Below are 15159 nucleotides of genomic sequence, written 5' to 3' on the forward strand. Positions count from 1 at the left end.
TGAGCCGAAGTCAGACACATAACTGACTGAGCCACCCAGGCGCCCCGATAGTGGCACTATTTTTAATAGCCCCAAACTGAAAACAACCAATAAGCCTACCAAAAGTAGAATGGAAAAAACAAATTTGAGTATACTCGTGGAACAGAATCATATACTGCAAGAATATGAACAATGTACTGCTACATGTAACATGAATTTCACACAAAAAAAAGATGAGTAAAGAAGATAACACAAAAGAATATATCCCGTATGATTCTACTTATATAAAGTTAAAACCAGGTAAAATTCTATGGGTAACATCAGGACAGCGATCCCACCAAGGAAAATGGGATAAAGGCAGTAGGGACTCAAAGGGGCTCTGCAATACTGGCCCTCCTCTTTTTTTTTGTTTTTTTTTTTTAATGTTCATTCATTTATTTGGGGTGGGGGGGAGGGAAGGGGCAGAGAGAGAGGGAGAGAGATAATCTTAAGCAGACTCTGCACTCAGCGCAAAGCCCCAGTGCAGCACTCAGTCTCATGAACTGACATCATGACCTGAACTGAAATCAAGAGTCAGTAGCTTAACCTACTGAGCCACCCAGGCATCCCTCCTCTATTTCTGAACTTGGATGTTTGGTTATATGGGTGGTTCACTCTGTGATGGTTCATGGAGCTTTTATACACTTCTGGTTTTTATATTTTAGGTATGATTTATTTAAAAAATTGATTAAGCAAATTTTTTTACGTTTATTTATTCTGAGTGAGCGAGCGTGTGTATGCATGCAAGCTAGTGAGGGAAAGCCAAAAAGGGAGAGAATCTCAAGCAGATTCTGCACTGACAGCATGGCTTGAACTCACGAACCATGAGATCATGACCTGAACTGAAATCAAGAGTTGGATGCTTAAACCAAATAAGCCGACCAACCAGGTGGTCCTAAACAAATTTTTAAATGAATTATGAAATTTCTACAATTTTTTCTAGAAAAGAAATAAAGTCCTATAAAACTTTTAAAGTAACTCAAATAATTTGAAAAGATATATGCACCCCTGTTTATTGCAGCATTATTTGCAATAGCCAAGATACAGAAGCAACCCAATTGTCCATCCATAGATGAATGGCTAACAAAGATGTGGTGTAAGTACATGCATGCACACACACACACACACTGGTATATTAGTCATAAAAAGAGTGAAATCTTGCCACCTGCAACAATATGGGTGGACCTACAGGGTATTATGCTAAGTGAAATAAGTCAGAGAAAGACAAATACCATATGATTTCACTCATGTAGAATTTAAGAAACAAAACAAATGAACAAACAGAAAAGAGACAAAAAACAGATCCTTAAATACAGAGAACAAATTGGTGGTTGCTAGTGGGGAGGTAGGTGAGGGGATGAGTGAAATAGTTAAAGGGATGAAAAGTACACTTATACTGATGACCACTGAGTAATGTACAGAATTGTTCAGTCATTGTATCATACACCTGAAACTAACACTTACATTATACTTCAATAATAAAAAACTTACAAAGTGGGATCAAATTGTTTTCCTCCTATATTGATGAACATTTTGATAAAGAAAAAAAACTTTCAAAAACTTCACCAATTACAGTATTTTTTCAAATTGATAGTTTAACAATAGTATTTAAAAATGTATTTTTAAAATAGTATTATTTAAAAAATATTTTACTTTGTTTTTAAAGTTTATTTATTTTTGAGAGAGACAGTGTGAGTGGGGAAGGGGGAGAGAGAGGGAGAGAGAGGGACAGAGGATCTGAAGCGGGCTCCATGCTGAGAGCAGACAGCCTGAGGCAGGACTCAAACCCACAAATTGCAAGATCATGACCTGAGCTGAAGTCAGATGCTTAACTGACTGAGCCACATAGGCGCCCCAAAAGTATTCTTTATTATTATGTCACATGGATAAAACTTAGAAAGATTAAATTTAAATCATCAGGATGACTTTAAGGTAACAACTTCTTTTTTCTTTCTTCTTTCTTTCTCTTCGTTCTTTTCTTTCTTTCTTTCTTTCTTTCTTTCTTTCTTTCTTTCGTTAAATTATTTATTTATTTATTTTTGTAAGTAGTATCTACATCCAACATAGGGGCTCGAACCCACAACCTCAAGATCAAGAATCACATGCTCCACCAACTGAGCCAGCCAGGTGCCTTGTAACAATTTCATTTTTGATATAAATTAATATCTTCTACTTTTTGGGGTTTTAAAGAAATAAGCACTCACTAGATAAACAAAATATGCCCATTTTGTTGTATAAAATGGTATTCTTTCAATTTCAAATTTCAAGGTTTTTATTTTGTTACATTTTACAAAGGATAAACATTGTGTCACTTTAATATACTTAATAGATAAGAAAAAATAATTTGTAAGTAGCATTAGTCAACACAATTTAAGACACTCAGCAGTTTGACAGAGTTTTTTCTTCTGTCCTTCCCAAAACAGTACCAAAATGATTTAAAGAAAATTTTCTGAAGAAATAAACCAGAAAAGCTTAGGACTACCGGAGGGTGAGGGATCAACTGAACAAAAATGAGGTCCTCTTGGTTCCCCTCTCCCATTCTGTTTCCAGAACACAGGATTTCACATTGACCCTCCTCCAAACTGCCCACCTCCAAAGGCAAGAAAATCAGAGATTCTTCTCTGGAGAAACAAAATCTCTCTTTAGAGACTGATATTTGAAGAGCTTCTAATAAACAAATTGGATCATTAGGGATCACCAAAAATGGCAATCACCAGTGACAAGTGGAGATCACATACTCAGAGCTTCCGATTAGCATGTTGATATTTTATTCTTAATTTAAAACATGAAGACTGAATGCTCATTTGAGGAATTTACTTTTTTTTGAGAGAGAAGAGAGAAAGAGAGAGAGAGAGAGAGCGCGAGAGCGAGCACAGGGAAGAGGGGAAGAGGGAGAGAGAGAATCCCAAGCAGGCGCCACACTCAGTTCAGAGCCCAACGCAGGGCTTGGTCCCAGGACCTGAGCCTGAGCCGAAAGCAAGAGTTGGGTGCTCAACAGACTGAACCACTAATGTGTCCTTTATTTGAAGAATTTGGAGGAAACAGAAAAAAATTTAACAATCCTAGCATTGATATCCTCAGAGAGATGAGAAGGCATTGTATTCAACATATGAACAGGGTGTTACAAAACAGCAACACTGGCACTCAGAGCTCTTAGAAATTAAAGCAGGATAGGCTAAGTAAGAATTTAAGAGTTGATGACAAAGTCAAGGAAATTCCCAGGAAATACATTAAACAGACAAAAATGAAAGCTAAGAGAGAAAAGAAAACTAGAGGATTAATCTGTGAGGGTCTAGCATCCAAAAAACTTAAGTTCAGAAATGGGGAATAGGGTCAATGGTTGGCAGGGACTTATAAAAAGAGACATTCAAGAAAAATTCCCATCTTGAAGGACATGAATCTCCTGATTGAAAGGATTCATTGAAATGAAATGCCCACTTCAATGATCACAACAACAAAACACCTACACTAAGACACAACATCATAGAATTTCAGAATATCAGAAATTAAGGAGAAAAAAAAGATCTTGAACATTTCTAGGGAGAAAATAGATCACAAACACAGGAATGGGAACCAGAAAGTTACAGACTTCTTAACAGCAAAGCTGAATGCTAGAAGACATTAGACAATGCCCTCACAGACTTTAAAAAAAAAAAAAAAAATGGGGCGCTTGGGTAGCTCAGTCGGTTGAGCATCCGATTTCAGTTCAGGTCATGATCTCACAGCTCAGAGTTTGAGCCCCACATAGGGCTCTGTGCTGACAGCTCGGAGCCTGGAGCCTGCTTCAAATTCTGTGTGTGTCTCTCTCTTTCTCTCTGCCCCTAACCCACTCAAATTCTGTCTCTGTCTCTCTCAAAAATAAATAAACTTAAAAAAAAAAAAGACTTTTCAATCTGGAATTCTAAATCTAGCCAAACTGTCATGAGTAAGAATAGACTAAAGACATTCTCAGACCTGTGGAGTTTAATATTGGAGGATATGCTTTAGCACGATGAGGGAGTAAGTCAAGTAAAGGAAATAATTTGAATACAAGAGAAAGGGATTCAATATTGAAGGAATTCCTGAGAATGGCTATGTACTAGGCTTAGAAAGCAAGCTGTCTAGACTGCAGGGGAAAAATGTAAAGGTGAGAGAGATTTAACAACTGTGTTTGGGCATCTGGATAGCTTATATATGGGCTTGAGAAATAATTGTAATATATAGAGAAATCACCATTAGGTCCATAAAAAGCTAAACAAAAAGCAAGACAATCATTAACCCCAGAAATACAAAGAAAGAAAGAAAACTTTAATAACAGTAGCACTTGGATGAGCATCAAACAATCTGACAATATCTGATTTAAGATTTAACTGAAAACTGTGATATAACAATGTTATGAGCAAAGGAAAAGCAGGGGAAAGAGAGGTTTTAAGAGTATTCAATTCTTTAGAAAGAATATCAACAGTCAATGTGTAAAACAGGTAAATTATGAAATAGTAACATAAGAATATTATTTAGAAATATGGAGGCAAGTACCAGAAAAATTAGTTCAAACTGTTGAAAGCTCCCTGTTGAAGGTTGGTAGGAGATAAGTAGAGGACTACTATATTCCATTATAAGCTTTATATTACCATTTAATTTTTTAAATTAATCTTTATAGCTTTACTGATATAATTCATATACCATACAAATCACCCAGTTAAGTGTACGATTTGGTGGTTTTTAATATTCACAGAATTGGGGCGCCTGGGTGGCGCAGTCGGTTGAGCGTCCTACTTCAGCCAGGTCACGATATCGCGGTCCGTGAGTTCGAGCCCTGCGTCAGGCTCTGGGCTGATGGCTCAGAGCCCGGAGCCTGCTTCCATTTTGTGTCTCCCCCTCTCTCTGCCCCTCCCCCGTTCATGCTCTGTCTCTCTCTGTCCCCCCAAAAAAATAAACGTTGAAAAAAAAAAAGAATATTCACAGAATTGTCTACCATCACCATGGTTTTAGAATATTTTCATCCTTCCAAAAAGAAACCTAATACCCATTAGCAGTCACTCCCCATTTCCCCCCAAATTCCTTTGTAGTTGTTTCAATTCCCTACTTTCTTTTGTGTATATACCCAGAAGTGGAATTGCTGGATCAAATAGCAAACCTATATTTAATTTTTAGAAGAACCAAAATACTGTTTTCCACAGTGGCTGTACCATTTTACATCTCTATCAGCAATGCACAGGGGTTCCAATTTCTCTACATCTATGTCAACACTTGTTTTCTTTTTCTTTCCTTTTTTTTTTTTTGTTTTTTAGAGAGACAGAGAGAGCGAGAGAGAGCACAGCTCAGGAGAGGGGAAGAGGGAAAGCGAGAGAATCTTAAGCAGGCTCCGTACTTAGTATGGAGCCCAACACGGGGCTTGATCCCATGATCATGACCTGAGCTGAAATCAAGAGTCAGACACTCAACCTACTGAGCCCCTAAATAATAACCATCCTAATAACTGTGAAGTGGCTCTCACTGTGGTTATGATTGTGCTTTTCTAACAATCAATAATGTTGAGCATCTTTCCATGTGCTTACTGGCCATTTGTTTATCTTCTCTGGTGAAATGTCTATTCAAGTCCTTTGACCACTTTTATTTTGTTATTTTATTGTATTTTTTTTTTTTTGCTAAGTTTATTTTCAGAGAGAGAGGGAGGGAGAAAGGGTGCACATGAGTGGGGGAAGGGTGGGGGGGGGGGAGAGAAAGAGAATCCCAAGTAGGGATTCTATGTGGGACTTGAACTAACAAACCCTGAGATTATGACCTGAGCTGAAATCAACAGTTGGATGCTTAACTGACTGAGCCACCCAGGTGCCCCTGCCCATTTTTAAAATCAGATTGCTTTATGTTGTGGAGTTTTAGGAGTTTCTTATATATTCTAGATTTTAACTGTTTTATCATATATGTAATTTGCAATTATTTTCTGCCATTCTGTTATTCTGTTAATAATGTCCACGGGTGCATAAGTTTCTAATTTTGATAAAGTTCAATTTATTTTTCATTTTGTTGCCTACATCCCTGGTGTCATATCCAACAAATTACTGCCAAATCCAATGTCATGAAGTTTCCTCAGATGTTTTAAGAGTTTTACAGTTTTAGCTCTTATTTCTAGATCTTTGATCCATTTTGAGTTAATTTCTATATGTGGTGTTAGGTAAGGGTTCAACTTTGTTCTTTTGCATGTGAATATCCAGTTTTCCCAGCTCCATCTGTCTTTTTCTCCTTGAATGGAGAACTGGCACCCTAATGCAAATCATTTGACCATATATGCCAGGACTTATGTCTGGGCTCTATTCTTCCACTGATTGATTATTATGTCTCTCTTTATGCCAGTAATACATTGTTTGGATTACTGTAGCTTTGTTGTAAATTCTGAAATCAGACACTGTGGGTCCTCCAAATTTGTTCTGTTTCAAGATAGCTGTGACTATTCAGGGTTCCATGAGATCACCTATGAAGGTTAGAATGGATTTTCCTATTTCTGTAAAAAAATATCATTGGGATTTTGATAGGGATTTTACTGAACGTGCGGATCGTTGTGGGTAGTACGGACATCTTAACTATATTAAGTCTTCCAATCCATGAACACAGAATATCTTTCTATTTATGTCTGCTTTAATTTCTTTCAGCAATGTTTTCTAGTTTTCAGTGCACAAGTCTTCCACCTCCTTGGCTAACATGATTCCTAAGTATTTTATTTGACTGATATATTGTAAATGGAATTATTCTCTTTTTTCACTTCATTATTAGCATATAGAAAAGTACCATTTGATTATTAAATAAGACCCACATATTCTATTGATAAAGGTATATGAATCAAAAGGAAGAGATATATATTGCAATACTCCAGAGCTCAAAATTAATCAGAATGGAGATAAACTGCATTTAAACATTTTACATTATTCCAACAACTAGATTCTGCACTTCAAATTTAAAAACGTTGACATTTCATACTGTTCAGTATACTGTACAAGACTGAAGGTATATTTCCACATATCTTCCTATCAACCTGCAATTTTCTTATTGCAGAGTTGGTTTTAGTCTAAAAAAAAGTCATACCCTGTTACTTATTCCACCAAAGATGGGAAATCTCAACAGAGAATAATCTTTTGCAGCTGATTTCCTATACTCTCTTTTTCACATATGTAGGTTGCCAGATTCTGTAAGTATTCTTGCTAAGCCAAAATCTACATCTGGAGATGTCTGAGTGAGGTTCTGCAGTTCAACCTGGACTGGGAGGGTGAACGGTAAGAATTTAATGGATTGTTTTAATTCTTTTGGTTCTGCTATTCTAAGATCATAGTAACTGAAGATGTCAGAAGATGTTGGAAAGTTCAGAGTTACATAGAAAATGACACTATCAACAACAAAACAAAAACAGCAAAATGAAAACTTTGGCTCAGTAATTATATTAGATCTAGCCAAAGTGGCTCTGCTATAAGCCTAAGAATGTGCAATTTGAATGAGGTAAAATGCTAAGTTGTTAAATTTACTTTTATTTATTTTGAAGTTTATTTATTTGAAGAGAGCAAGGGAAGGGGCAGAGAGAGAAAGAGAGGGAGGGAGGAAGGGAAAGAGAGAAAGAGGGAGGGAGGGAGGGAGGGAGAGAGAATCCCAAGGAGACTCCGTGTTGTCGGTGCAGAGCCTGACATGGGGCTCAAACCCATGAACCGTGAGATCATGACCTGAGTTGAAATCAAGAGTCAATGCTTAACCGACTGGACCACCCAGGCACCCCATATAATTTACTTTAAGAATTCGAATTATCTACACAAATTCTAGATCTCTAGAACTCCAGAAAAGAATGAATTTGTGAGACTTCTTTCCTTCCATGTGTCTATCAATCAAATACTTATCGAATTGCTATTACATTCCAAACACTACGGTAGGCACGGAGGACACAGAAATGAAAAATCAATATTCAATCCCTGCTTTCAAAGATCTCACCATCTAGGGTGGTAAAACACAATGTGTGAGGTGGATGTGAGGGATGTCAGAGGTGGGCTACTGAGGAAGATGTCAGGAAGGGAAGAGGTAACCCCTGAGTTGAATCTTAAGGACGAATAGAAATTAGAAATTATCTACACATGTTAAGTACTGTGCCAGGTGTTCAGGCTACAAAGATTAATCAGAGAATGTCTACACATAGGTCAGTAGGTGAAAAAAGCCATACAAAAACTATTTACAAGTTTTTGTAAATACAAATACAAATATTTACAAATATTTACAAGATTAAATATTACGAGACAGACAGGTTAAAAGAACAGAGAAGAACAAACACTATGGGGCAGGGGAACATGGCACAGGAGGCAGCACACAAAAGCTGCTACCTGAACTGAATCATGAAGGGTTTCCAGATAACCAACAGACCACCACAGGGTAAGTATTGGAACAAAAGGTACCAAAGTGCAACGTGACAGCGTCTAGCACGATTAGGAATCTGCAAATGGCTTAGTTAGGCTGGAACTGAAATACAGGCTATGGACTACAGAGGGAGAGGGAAATACAGTAAGAAAAGGAGAAGAAACCATGTCACAAATGAAGAAGATTCTGGTGTTCTTTATGGTTACTACCCTTCATATTTCTTTTTTTGTGAAAAACTGCTTATTTTTCTTTTTGAATGTTAAGAATTCTTCTCATTCATCTGTGAGAACACTGTATACACTAAAACATAGTAACTGGCATTGCAAATACTGTTTTTCAAACTTTAGTTTTAAGTGCTTTCATCTTTAATTTACTGAAGTTTGATATACTCAAATTCATTGCTTTTTCTTTTGTGATTTTTTTTTTCAACGTTTATTTATTTTTTGGGACAGAGAGAGACAGAGCATGAACGGGGGAGGGGCAGAGAGAGAGGGAGACACAGAATCGGAAACAGGCTCCAGGCTCTGAGCCATCAGCCCAGAGTCCGACGCGGGGCTCGAACTCACGGACCGCGACATTGTGACCTGGCTGAAGTCGGATGCTTAACCGACTGCGCCACCCAGGCGCCCCTTTCTTTTGTAATTGATACCACTGTTTTTATGTTGGGAAAATCCAGTTGGATGGTTACTGCAAGAAATATAAAGGACCAAAGCAAGGTCAAAATGCAGGGAGTGGGGAGAACTAAGGTAGATTCAGGATATATTTAGGAGATAGGACTAATAGTATTTAAGAGGAGAGAAACTCAGAGAAAAAGTCCCTAACTAGAAGTCAGGATGCCTCAGAGGACAACTTCTCAAGAAAAGAGCCTGTGTCAGTTGAAAACACAGAAGGAATTCTAGAAAATTACAGACAAGCTTCAAGGGAGACAAAGTCCAAAAGTCATCAACAGAACATTCCACATTTGCTCTCTTAGAATTATTGATTCTAGTTTCTACAGATCTATAAAATCCTGAGTTTCCTCTTGCTTAAGTTCATAAGAAAGTAAGTTTTAAACTTTGATGGCTTCATTAAAATGTCAATTACCGAACTAAATTCCATTCTAATTCCACTGGATTCAAATGACACCCATTCACTTTCCAAGTGACTCCCCTCACCCCCCAAATAAACTCCTAAGGTTTCCCTTTAGTAAATCTACTTTTTGCTCTAAATTCTATGGCCAGAAAGATTAACTTAATAAAACAAATTAAAAGAACACCTTCTGGTTGTTTCAATGTCTACTTTTTTGGCTTTTATGTATCTATTTTTAAAGTTTATTTATTTTGAGAGACACAGAGAGAGAGAGAGAGAGAGAGAGAGAGAGAGAGAGAGAGAGAGATAGCGTGAGTGGGGGAGGGGCAGAGAGAGGGAGAGACAGAGAATCCCAAGTAGACTCCATACTGCCAGTGCAGAGCCAGATGTGGGGCTTGAACCCACAAACCCCAAGATCATGACCCAAGCTGAAATCAAGGGTTGGATGCTCGACTAACTGAGCCACCCAGATGCGCCTACATTTTTGGCTTTCGAAATCATGTTGGTCTGATGTTGGCATAAGCTTTTGGACATATTCACAAAATTGATGAGAAAAACAGCGAATAAAACACAGTTATCTAGTTTTATTAACTCACACGTAGAAGTAAAATAATCTAAATTCACTTTGGCTGTAGAAAACAGATTACTCACCTGCGACCACATTCTGAATATTTACCAATATTTTTTAATATTAAGGCAGCTGTTAGTCGGATGTGTTTAGTTATTGGTCCCTCTTTTTCATCCTTAAAAAGAAAGGAAAAGAAAAGAATAAAGATCTAAATCATACAGTGCTCACACCTTTACAGATAAGGCTTTCAAGGTTTGCTTACTGTAAAATCTCGAAAGACAAGGTTTCTTGATCCTCTCCTAAGGGCCATAAGGGCAGCACTGGGATGATTCACAATGGCCTTTTGTGCTCTAGGAGTTGAGCTTGTGCCCCCTACAGCAGGCTGCCTACATTGAGGAGAGAGACAGAGATTGTTAACATGATGCTGCAGACAGACTGACAAGGATGACCAACCTGCCAACCCCCTCAGGTGGTTACTTTGAAACCAGATACCAGATAAACACACGCTCCAATGGCCCAGCGTTAACTTTGTTTACTTTGTGTCAGCTGAGGCAAAGGGGCTTTTAGTATCAGGGTGAGGTTTCCAGTCTTTTATTTTCCAATCTATCAATTTTAAAGCTAACAACAGATGTTCTAGTGTAGTCCATCTTTAAAGTTACTGTGCTGGTAAACAAGCAATCAAAATCAATACAACACAGTATCAGAGCTATGGAGTTCAGATTTTGAATGTAATTTGAAGATTTTAACAGAAAAGAAAATAGTCTACAATTTGAGTTGCAAGTTATTTTTGCTAAACAGTACCTAAGAGTACAATGATATCACCTAAGAATGTGTTGGTACAGGTATAGGTCATCCAGGAAAAGAGAACCTTATGGTAGTAAGGAATTACGCTAAACACCACGTTTTCACACTAGTACTTTGTTTCATCATTATCTGATTATTTCAGTCAATCCTTTCGATTTATTTCTACTGTCCTTTATGAAAGATAGAGAATGGAGGGACTGCAGAGATAGGTTTTTATATAAAAGATTCAAATTATGCTACATTTCCTTGGCCAAGCAGAAAAATTGCATCACTATCTGTTACATTCTTGTGAGACAATGGTGGAAAGAACAATGGACTCTCACATGAGGAAACCCTGTCTATTTCTGACCCTGTAACTACATGTGTGACTTTGAAAATTTCAGTTTGCCCCTCTGTGCTTCAGGTTTCATTCACATCTGTAGTATGGGTCTATTTCTGGCACTTCTACTTTTTTTTTTTAATTAGTTAATTTTTTGAGAGAGAGAGAGAGGGCCAGTGAGAGAGAGCAGGGGAAGGGCAGAGAGAGAGGGAGAGAGAATCCCAAGCAGGCTCCGCACTGTCAGCGCAGAGCCCGAAGTGGGGCTCAATCTCACGAACTGCAAAATCATGACCTGAGCTGAAATCAAGAGTCGGGTACTTAACCAACTGAGCCATCCAGATGCCCCTTATCTTCACATTTTTGAAAGTTAAACATATGATTTAGGTTACAGAATCTATAACTAAAGGACTCAGTTGGAAACAGAATAGGAGATAAATACTATGTAAATTTAATAAGGATCTTACGGGAATCTATAACCAACTAGAACTTGACCACATGCATTACAAGTATGTGTTCATGAAATAACAGGTAAATGAATAACCATATAGTAAGTGTGATATGTATACTGTTACATACAATCTTCACATGACACCCTGGTCTTTCCTGAGAGAAGAAGTTGTAAGAAGAAATCTCTTGGCCATTATCAAATACATATTCAACTATTTTCCCAAAGGACAAAGAACCATACATACATTTCCAGTTTACAAAGCATTTCTCAACTATCACCTGTCACTACTTCTCATGACTTGTCTACAAATTCGAATCAAAACATTACAGTTACAAATTATTAACAGAGCATGCAGTCTAGCCAATATGAAAAGTGATGTTTAGAGAATTTAAGCAATTGGGACAGGGCCCAGGGCTGGGTCACAGCAGAGCTCAACCTAGAACCTAGGCTTCTGGTCTCCTAATGCATAAAGTTGTCTTTCATTGTTACTCTGTTTTGCCTAGTTCTCCTGCTTTTTCCTTTTGCATGTACAAGAGGAAGTAAACTCATGGTCCTTACTTGGTAGAAGATTTTTGACTTCCTGCTTGTCCTGGTTCATCTTGTTTTAATCCTGCAAGCAGGGCATCTTTTGAACAGTGCTTATCCTTTTTGAGAAAGAGGAAGTAAAAGGATACGCATCAAGATCTTTAATAAACCAGAGGAGTTACTGACCAAATAGTATTAGGAAGAAAGTATACCTGTAAGTGGGTAATAAAAGAAAACCTCTGTCGCTGAAAAGGCTCACAACCTTCCCAAAGACATTGCCCTGGATACACATCTTTTCCTCCATGTTCAGTTGCTGCATGGTAGAAAACCTGTGAGGGTGTCTGAAACCACCTACAAAAAATAAAATTGGTAGAAATTTTCTGACATTTGGATACATCTTTTGTAAATTAGAAAGCCTGCTCTACTAATACAAAAGCCCAAGATCAATACAGAGCAATACTAAACAAAATAGTATAGGCAGATCTCACATTCAGTTCATTTCAAAGAGTATTTTTAAACAATTTTGAAAATTTTGCTGTTTACATTTCTAAATCAAATCATTCAACTATACTGAAGACTTTTGGTAATTTGTTTTAAGTTTAATAGGCCTCATTTGCAAATCCCTACCTTCAATGAAAGTCACCTAAGAATCTCTTTAAAGAAAGTATCACTTTAAAAACAAAACAGAGAAATTATTTTACAAATACCATACTCTGTTATACCTTTAGAAACTGTTTAAGCATTTACTAGATTTCATATTACATATAATAAACTCCAGCATATTAGTTCTAACAATGTAAATGCTACAAATTTTGTTAAGTCTGGCTTTTTAGTTGAATTCACATTTTGTTTGTCCATCTCTCATTTCTCCAACATTATACTCACTCACATATCTGGGGGCTTAACAATACAAATGTCTCAGTGGGTAAGTGGCCAAGGACACAAACCTGAAGAAAGTCAGATACTATTTTCCTTTACTAATTAGAATACATGGCAATGAAAAGAGAATACTGGAATCCAGACAGCAAAGAATACATAAAAGCCTTCTATTGCTAATTAGTAACTCAAATATCTGCATAATGAATATCTTTAAAGTTTATGGCAGAGCTCTCTTAAGACTTGATTTTTTACGCATGTCATAAAGTATGTCTATATATAAACTAGTTTTTAATGTGCAGTATTTATACAATATTTCAAATTAGTAATCCTTCAGGAGATGACAGACATTTTAAAATAAATAAATTTGAATTAAGAGTAATTAAATATTGAATTATAAAAGACAATGTCAAAAATCATCATATCATTCATATTAATTTATATGAATATGTTCCAAAAGTTTATTGTGAAGCTGTAATGGCTTAGAAAAATTAATATTGTTAAAATGTCCATACTACCCAAAGCAATCTACAAATTGAATGCAATCCTATCAAAATTCCAATGACATTTCCTGCAGAAATAGAACAATCTTAAAATTTATATGGAAACACAAAAGATTCAGAATAGCTAAAGAATCTTGAGAAAGAACAACAAAACTGGAGGCATCACACTCTCTGACTTAAAACTGTATTATAAAGCTAAAGTAATGAAAACAGTATGGTATTGGCATAAAAACAGACACACAGATCAATGGAACAAAATAAAGAGACCAGAAGTAAACCCATACATATATGGCTGATTAATTTATGACAAAGGAGCCAAGAATATACAATGGGGGAAAGGATCGTCTCTTCAATGGTTTTTGGAAAACTGGACAGCCACATGCAAAAGAATGAAACTGAACCACTATCTTACACCACACACAAAAATTAACTCAAAATGGATCAAAGACTTGAATGTAAGACCTGAAACTATAAAACTCCTAGGAGAAAACATAGGTGGTAAGCTCTTTGGTATCAGTCTTGGCAATAATTTTTTTGGATTTGATACTGACAGCAAAGGCAACAAAAAGCAAAACTTAGTAAGTAGGACTACATCAAACTAAAAGCTTCTGCACAGCAAAGTAAAGGCAACTTATTTAATGGGAGAAAGTATGTGCAAATCATATATCTAATAGGGGATTAATATCTAAAATATATGAAGAACTCATGCAACTCAATAGTGAAAAATAACCCAATTAAAAACTGGTATAGGATCTTGGGGCACCTGGGCGGCTCAGTTGGCTGAGTGTCTGACTCCTGATTTCAGCTCAGGTCAATGATCCCAGGGTCATGGATTGAGCCCTGCATCGGGCTCTGTGCTGAGCTTGGAGCCTACTTAAGATTCATTCTCTCTCTCCCTCTGCTCTTTCCCTGCTTGGAGGGTGTGCTCTCTCTCTCTCTCTCTCAAATAATAATTAAAAAAAACTGGTAGAGGATCTGAATAAATATTTTTCCAGAGAAGATAAATGGATGGCCAACAGGTACACAAAAGGGGCTCAACACCACTAATTGTTATGGAAGTGCAAATCAAAACCACAATGAGATTTCACCTCACAGGCCTGTCAGAATGTCTAGTATAAGGTAAGAAAAAAAAAATACAAAACATTGACAAGTGTTGGTGATGGTGCAGAGAAAAGGGAATGTTCATGCACTGTTGGTAGGAATGCAAAATGGTGCAGCCATTATGGAAAACAGTATGAAGGTTCCTCAACAAATTAAAAATATAACGACCATATGATCCAGTAGTCCTACTTCTGGGTATTTATCTGAAGAAAATGAAAACACTAATTAGAAAAGATATACACATCCTTATATTCATTGCAGTATTATTTATAAAAGCCAAGACATGGAAGCAACCTAAGTGTCCACTGACAGATGAATGGATAAAAAAGGTGGTGGTGTACATATATGCAATGAAATATTACTCTGCCATGAAAAAGAACAAAAATCTTGCCATCTGCGACAACATGGATGGACCTAGAGGGTATTAGATAAAGTGAAATAAGTCAGAGACAGCCAAATACTGTATGATCTCACTTATACATGGTATCTTAAAAAAACCCAACTAAACTCATAGACAAGGAGAACAGACTGGTGGTTGTCAGGGGTGAGGGATGATGGGTGGGCA

The 15159-nt window shown here is 37.0% G+C and overlaps 1 protein-coding gene across 1 annotated transcript in view; it reads right to left on the reverse strand.

The window, feature by feature from the left end:
- ARID2 (AT-rich interaction domain 2) overlaps nt 1–15159 on the reverse strand; it is a 169453-nt gene that overhangs the window by 6942 nt on the left and 147352 nt on the right. Inside the window, exons 17-20 of the mRNA XM_040489031.1 lie at nt 12327–12465; nt 12148–12233; nt 10281–10404; nt 10102–10193 (exon numbers count right to left, since the gene is read on the reverse strand). Coding sequence (XP_040344965.1) covers nt 10102–10193; nt 10281–10404; nt 12148–12233; nt 12327–12465 — 441 coding nt within the window. The remainder of the gene's footprint in view (nt 1–10101; nt 10194–10280; nt 10405–12147; nt 12234–12326; nt 12466–15159) is intronic.

This window comes from Herpailurus yagouaroundi, unplaced genomic scaffold (assembly GCF_014898765.1).
Source record: "Herpailurus yagouaroundi ecotype Mexico unplaced genomic scaffold, PumYag 166, whole genome shotgun sequence".
Lineage (NCBI taxonomy): Eukaryota > Metazoa > Chordata > Mammalia > Carnivora > Felidae > Herpailurus > Herpailurus yagouaroundi.